This window comes from Etheostoma spectabile, unplaced genomic scaffold, assembly GCF_008692095.1.
Source record: "Etheostoma spectabile isolate EspeVRDwgs_2016 unplaced genomic scaffold, UIUC_Espe_1.0 scaffold00018988, whole genome shotgun sequence".
NCBI lineage: Eukaryota > Metazoa > Chordata > Actinopteri > Perciformes > Percidae > Etheostoma > Etheostoma spectabile.
In genome coordinates, this window is record NW_022604606.1 from 60937 (window position 1) to 69139 (window position 8203).

The 8203-nt window shown below is 39.4% G+C and overlaps 1 protein-coding gene across 1 annotated transcript; it reads left to right on the forward strand.

Moving 5' to 3' along the window:
• Window positions 1-1680: 1680 nt before the first annotated feature.
• Window positions 1681-2606, forward strand: LOC116683405 (uncharacterized). The gene is made up of 3 exons (XM_032509875.1): window positions 1681-1911; window positions 2097-2417; window positions 2520-2606. The coding sequence occupies exons 1-3, from the start codon at window positions 1696-1698 to the stop codon at window positions 2604-2606; spliced, it is 624 nt and encodes a 207-aa protein (XP_032365766.1). The 5' UTR covers window positions 1681-1695.
• Window positions 2607-8203: the final 5597 nt, after the last annotated feature.

The following is an 8203-nucleotide window of genomic DNA, read 5'->3' on the forward strand; positions in this document are numbered from 1 at the left end:
AGTGGTCATTGTGCGTACACATGACTTTAGTTACTTTAAGACATGAACTAAGAGTTCCAAAGAAGTAATACAACGATGCTTCCTTTCCAGCTGTTTAATATTTACAAACAGAAGTGGTGGGATTTGAACCCACGCCTCCAGAGCGACTGGAACCTAAATCCAGCACCCTAGACCGCTCAGCCACACTACCTGCCTTTACTAATCCTCCACATCATGACAAACACAGGGATGTAACTAACGGTATGCTTGTTAATGTTATTGGAACAAAACTTTTGCAAGTCAAAAGGCAATACTTTATTGAAAAATGTCAGTACTTTATTAAAAAATGTTATCACTCTTTGTCATTTTTCTCTGGCATTATTGATTATTAGAATATTGTAACAGCATTAAGATGAAAAATGGGAAATTACGGTGTCACAGCAGTTACATTAGTCACACAACACAGAATATAAATATAAATGAGATACTAGGAAAAAATATACATACATACAGTATACATGATATAATAATAATAATAATAGGAATAAAATATAAGAATAAAATATTAGAACAAATATTCAAATATATAGAGGATGGGAAAACACAATGTGCAAGCCTTCCTGATCAGTTTGTTCAGTCTGTTTGTGTCGCTGGCTCCACGAAGTCACCCACCAGCGCCCTGTACTCCCCCTCCTGTCCATCCCTTATACACCCAACAACTGCAGAGTCATCAGAAAACTTCTGTAGGTGACATGACTCTGAGTTGTACTGGAAGTCTGAGGTGTATAAGGTGAACAGAAAAGGAGACAGCACAGTCCCCTGTGGGACCCCTGTACCACTCACCACCACATCAGACAGAAGGTATTATGTCAAATCTTTTTATGACCAATAAGAACAATAAAGGTCTCATTTGTACTGGCCTAATCAATCAGTGGACGTCATGGGCATTGGAAAAAAACATTTTTCCCAGTGAAAACGTCCTCATTCACGTCACTCATGTGGGAATCAGAGGTAGGAAACTGGGGCTAGGTTTTGCTAGAACAGTTTCCCAGTTGGTGACTGACGTACCTTCATGTGTTGAATGGTTAGAAACGTTTCCTAAATATACAAAATTCACACAGTGCCATTGCCAGTAAACAGTAAACCAACTCAAGTCAAGTAGATCTATGTTTTGAGCTCTTGTACACACTGTAGTGAGGAACGTAATGCCTAATTAAAGAGCTTTGGGGTGTCCTTTGTCATTGTGGCCTCCATGTTTTCGCACACCTGATGCTCTAGGCTACGCCCAACAGTTAGTGGCAGTAATGCAACAAGTTGTTATGCCAAACGCCAATATGACAGAAAAGAGGAACACGCATCTGTTCACTCCCTATCTCACTCCCTATTAAGCCCCATTGTACCAATCCGGAAGTTTCCCGAGACTGGGAGTTCTCCCTTATTAGACATTTGCTGACAGTCTGAAAAACAATGTACTGATGGGGTCGGTCCCTGATATTCCCAGGTGGCATGAACGCACCAAAAGGACACCCACAGAGTCCTGGGGTGTGGTCTAATCAGCCAGATTAACTGGAAACACCTGTGTGGGTGTTCATCAACAGATAGGAAACAGGTGTGTGTATGTTTCTCTAGACGGTATATTAACTCGGCTTTGAACCAGTCCACTCAGAACTGATAACAGAACTCCTAATAGCTACTGCAGAACAACCTGTTGCGATCATGCGGTTTGTCTGGTTTTGCGTTTTTGTTTCTGCTTTCACCGGCTGCTTTGTAACCGAACAATCTCCTCCGCCTCCCGGTAGCTATCAAGAAGTCCCGGTGAACCGTACCGATGTTTTAGAAGCGGCGCAGTTTGCTGTGGATGAATTCAACAAAGCCAACACAGAAGACATGTTTAATTACGCAATTTTGGACATAACATCGGCTGAAGTTCAGGTAACGTAAAAAAACCTTTTTTCTACTACGGAAGAGGAGTATGGCCAATGTCAAACTTATCACTTAATTTCTGAACTCATGAATTTCTTCTATTTGACATTGGCCTTAATCCTTTCATATTCACTGACTTGCATTGTCTTATTATTGGCGCTCACATGTCTGAGTCCTGTTTCCTTTCACTTTAGGTTGTCGGAGGATTTAACTACTTCCTGGAAATGCTCCTGGGACGTACAACGTGCAAGACAGGCAACGCTGCTGCTGTTAAAGGCAACGCTGCTGCTGTTAAAGGCAACGCTGCTGCTGTTAAAGGCAACGCTGCTGCTGTTAAAGGCAACGCTGCTGCTGTTAAAGGCAACGCTGCTGCTGTTAAAGGCAACGCTGCTGCTGTTAAAGGCAACGCTGCTGCTGTTAAAGGCAACGCTGCTGCTGTTAAAGGCAACGCTGCTGCTGTTAAAGGCAACGCTGCTGCTAACGACTGTGATTCCAACTCTGAACCCAAGGCAAGTGTAAGACTTCAGGTTGTTTTAAACTCAGGGGAAAAACACAGGTTTGCCCCAGTGCATCAATGTTAAATAAGATGCACTAATTGTTTACTTTTTATATTTCAGGAACTTAAGTGCACCTTCACCGTTAATGAAGTCCCTTGGGAAGATTCACGTGTCCTTTTTCAAAAGGAATGTAAAGTCAACCACTGATTCTGACTGACGTTGTGAATAAACTTATTGAACTGGGTTTCTGTGCCAATATTTATTAAATGGGCCACTATAAACCAGGCATGTCATTGGCTCACAGATATGCCACTTCTGATTTGATATACATTATTCCAGGGAGTGACTAGGGGACGCTTGTCTGTGCTGTAAAGCTTAGCTTGTGTCACACACGGCCGCTAAATGAAGACGAGACTACACCTCCACTCTGCAACCACAGTTCTAGGGACAAGAAATGCACATTTGTATATTTTGCTGTTGGAAGGTTTAATTCCGACTCTGTCGGATTAAAACACATGACTAAATATTGATGCATGGTGAGTCCAAAGCACAACTGAATTGGGAACTAGAGGCGCATGCTGGAGTCTGGCTGACATTAACATGCCAACAGTGGCTCCTGCTACAATTGCTGTAACACTCTGCTTGTGTTAAACACATGGCTGCTAAATGGAGATATTGAAGGCTCACAAAGAAGCAAAAATGATTGGCCAACTTAAGTCATTTAGTTAAGCGTTCAGAGGATGTGGGGAAAAGCAAGTCCAAAGGTTTTAAAAGACTTGCCACAGACAGTGAATACAGCAGTAGATATGTCTACAATGTACAAACCCATAGTAACTTTACATGTGTTGACAAAGATACTCAAAAAATGCTGTACTTGCAATTGAGCACATTCATGTCCTCGTAAATACAAAGAACTAACTTCTTTATTCCCATTTCATATCTCAGACATTAGTTCCAGATGAAAACACTAGTTGTCAAAAGTGGGATTTGAACCCATGCCTCATGTGGAGACTGCGACCTGAACGCAGAGCCATGGAGTGTTCGGCCATCCTGATTCAACAGATAGTCAGTAGGACCTGTCTCAAAAATTATAATAGTGAATTAAACATGTCATGATATAGGAGGTTCTCAGTCATCCATGTCATAGTTAATAAGGGAAGGTTTCTCAACTGTCAGCCCAAATATATGGGCGTTCATGGAGACATGGAAGAAAGTCACCAGGGTGGCAATGTGCTTGACAATGGCAATACATTGCGCGGGATGTTGAGTCCAGATGTGTCCGTTTTGGTTCCTGATCCATGCAATTACCCCAAAAGTTCACAACTAGGCCAAGGGCAACTGGACTTGGTGAAAGGTCCTCCGCAGAAGTTTTGTCCCTCATCCAAGAGACTTCTTTAGTTGTTTTTTTACACAGAAAGGGTTTGACACAGAGCCCACTCACCCACCCATATCTGACAATTGAAAGCTGTGGGGAAAGGGGGGTTCCAAAGCTAATAGACCATTCAACAAGCAGTTCTGATGAACTATACTGGCCCATTCAGGATGAGCACTGTATACTCTGACTGCAGCAACACAAGTTCAAATTTCTGTGATACCTAATTTTTATGGTGATTACGAGACTGAATGCAAAGTGTGTATCCCCCATGTAACTCAAAGCCTATCACTTCCAGTCAATACTATCAAAAGTGGAGCTCCTTCCTTCAGCATTACTACAGGGTTCTGACAGGGTAGTGGATGTTGATTCATCAAAATGGACAGTAAACTGCCAGAACATGACTTGCCACTATTCATGGACTGTCAACAACTTTTCCAGCAGTTATATTATGATTCATCTCACCATGGAAATCAGGTTGAGGGTCATAATCTCTTGATTCATCCCCCTTTTAAGAGAGTCTAACATTGTGTCACTAGCAAAATTGAATTAGCAGAGGATGGTTTCAATCCATCGACCTTTGGGTTATGGGCCCAGCACGCTTCCGCTGCACCACTCTGTTGAAAATAACCCTAGATTAGACTCGAACTCACAATCCCTGGTTTAGGAGTTTACAGTCTAAATGACCAAGGACATTAAACCTGTAAGCTCACTTTAAACTAGATGGGGAAAGTTGATCTTTTTACCCTTTGCTGTGGCTTAAAAACAGGTTTCCCCGGGATTTGAACTCAGATCACTGGATTCAGAGTCCAGAGTGCTAACCATTACACCATGGAACCTTTTGGAGTGCTACAAGGGTTTGCTACACAGTAAAATTGTCAGAGTAAATTTTACTCAAATTGAATAAAATTTTACTCTAAAAAATATAACATTTGGTCTCAGTCTAAATAGAGTGAAATTTACTCTTCTTTCAGAGTAACATTTTCAGAGTTATTTCTACTCTATTCAGTGTTTAAATTTAACTCCACATGATGACAATTTACTCTATATAGAATAAAATGAAAACAACTCTACTGCCATTTTACATTGTTTTTACTCTACGTAGAATAGTTTTTACTCTGTATCGTTTGGTTTTTTTACTCCACAAAGTATAAGTTTTACTCTGTATAGTTTTGTTTTTTACTCCACAGGAGTATAGGTTTTACTCTGTATAGTTTGTTTTTTTACTCCACAAAGTATAAGTTTTACTCTGTATAGTTTGTTTTTTTACTCCACAGAGTATAGGTTTTACTCTGTATAGTTTGGTTTTTTACTCCACAGAGTATAGGTTTTACTCTGTATAGTTTGGTTTTTTACTCCATAGAGAATAGTTTTTACTTGCTATAGTTTGGTATTTTACTCTACATAGAATTGTTTTTCCTCGGTATAGTTCGGTATTTTACTCAAAATAGGATTTCACACGTCATGTTATTTAACAAAGTACACTTTATTCTTTTCTTTAAGATACAAAAATATAAACATTTGATGTTTCACAGTTTAACATCAAGAAAAACATTTGGCCTCGGTTTACCCTTAATACATGTAAATAAAAAGAAAGGCAATAGATATTTATATACATCTGGCCTTTAATTATCTAACTGTGCAGACTATCACAGAAACAATCCTTAACATGTAAATAAAGATACTGTCTGGGCTTTAAAGTGGTTACTCCGCGGATTCTTTTTATATCACAGGAAACAGTATTGGACAATAAACAAACTTGAATCACCACAACTGTATGAGGTCTGTACATCAAATGCTTTGTGACAGAAAAGCTCATTGACATTGACTACATGAGGTCCCTCTGTAGTACACACAACTTTAAATGCATTAAAATGCTCATCAAGACATATCGTTTGTAGGGCAAAAGTAACCAACAGTAACCTCTCATCCTTAATAATAACATGGTGGATTTTGTGAAAAACTGGCATCTCACAATTGACTTTAAGACAAACCACTAAACCTGCACGATACACATTTCCATGGTGTTTGGCCCATCTAACATTTAAAACCTTGGTGTCCATTGGTACCTTAAGAGTCGCAGCTATCTCACAGCCCCATTCCATCACATTTAAAGAAATTGTTTTACCTGGACCCATCATTACTCTGTTGGGGTCAAATGTCTGCCAACTGTATGCTATGTGACTTTGGTGTTTCTTTGCCAATGTTTTAGTTATATTTTTAAAGCTTTTCAATTGTTTTTTAAAGAAATTATGCTTTGCTTCATAGCGCATGCACCAGCTATGCAAAATTGGTCCACTTTTAAGAATACATGTAGGGTAATGCACCATAAAATGATGCTTCGGTAGCAGTCTCTTGTTTGGAAATAAACGCTTGAATAACCTGTGGTGTTCTGCGATCAAGTGTTTCAAAAAAATAGTAATACCCTTTGATAACATTGGAGAAAATATAATGTTAACAATGTGAAGCAACAACTGTAGCAGATACCAGTGCCGATCATTGGGACAAACCAAGTCTCCAAAAATTAGTGGTAGATTGTGAAGTAAACACCAAGATTGGATGGCATTTAACCCCAGGTCATTTGAGTCCTCTCTTAACTTCACTGCAGGAGGTTTATTGTTTTGTTCCATGTAACCATAGTTAAAGCTCTTTATTCTCCTGTCTATTTCCTTTGATGTTGTGTACTTCTCTATCAAGTGTAGTAGAAGCAGTTTCATTTTGTATTGTGCCACTCCCTCCAGGATATCATGCATAATATCAACAGCAAAGTTTTCACACGTATTGAAGTACTGCAAGGAGTTTAGAATGCAAGAACGTTTAACACCCATCACATAGGGAAGACTGGGATTTGCCTCCATTTTTTGGCAGTGTTCTGCATGAAGTGCTTTAGTTCGCATAACTATCTTGGGTGAATCTTCAATAAATTCTGTCTGAAAGTCCTCTTTTCTCAGCAAGACAAAAGCGGCAACAATATCTGGCACTGAAAGACTCGACAAAACCAAATAAACAGTGAAGACCAAGGTTGTCACCCGTAACTTGAACAATAGTTCCATACACTGGCTGATCATACAAGGGAACCTTTATTCCATCCTTCTCCAAGATTTTAATATCCTGCACAATTGGATCAAGTATTTTAGAAAAGCCATATGTTTTAATGTCTTGAGCATGAAATAAAGCAACCAAATGAATATTATTCAGACTTGAGTTGTACTTTGGAGAAACATTTCGCAAGGTGAAATAGATTGCTCCCAATTTGTGTATTCCCCGTTTTGATCCTAACGGATTTGCAGTTTCAAAATCATCATAGAAAAGCTGAATCTGAATTGCATGCTTCTGTTTTGTAAATAGAGCATGATTCTTGAAAAGATCTCCATCGCACAAGTCATTAAGAAGATTTTCTCTTGAACTAAAATCAGTCTGCATCATCTCCTTTATATTAGGGTGGTTGTAAATAAACTGCAATGTTTTCAAAATTGGGATATAAACAAATTTATCGGTAACAACAACCTGATCATAGGACTCAGTAGTCCGATTGCGCAGTGTATCAAATCTTGTACCAAGAACGTATTCCCCACTTCTCTGCAAAATACTGCCTTCTCTTTGTTTCAGAATTTAATAAACCAAAAGGGTTTTCCATTTTTTCAAAACACTGATCAATTTTACGCTCAACGTCACTTTTGATAGGCTCCTGTAAAGACAGACACTCCTTCAGAGATTCTTTTGCTTGATTATGAATATCATCAACAATCTCTTTCATGGAAATGACCAAAGAGTTAATGGTTGTTTCGCCTAAACCTGCCACTTTAAGTTCAGCTACTGTTGTAGCGCAGCAGTCTACAAGACTCTTACTGAGTCAGAAGGGGAACTTCTTAATGGCAAGTCCTCAAAATTACATGCTGCTAAATCTTCAGTTGTAGAAGGGCCTTCACCAGGATCAGAACAAGGTTCATGTGCTTTATTGAGATGCTTTCTAAACCCAGAAAAAGTGCCATAAACTTGTGAACAACCAGCTTGACAGCATTTCAGACGAAGTGACTTTCCTGAACAAAGTCCATGGATCAATTTTAAGTGCTTTGTTAGGGAATTGGCATTTGCCTGGTGGCTTTTGCAAATGAAACACAACATCTTAGGTTTTGACTCAGCGCAGCATCCGAGCCCTCACCTCTGCAACCCTAGGATTCACCTTAGTGGAATCAACATCTATTTCATAAATGGTGGTTTGCAAAAAGTTGTACACGTTTGCCAGATCTGGGTTGTACGAGGTACCAAAGACAAAATGGGCTTTGAAAAGCTCATCAAAACAGGCAAGAGAGTCTGGTGACTTACATGGTATTGCATGTTTGTCAATCACAATGAAGTAAGTGTGAATTACACTTCTCTTGGTCCCCACAGCAAGCAGATAGGGTTGAAGACATTCCATGATGTTGTCCAG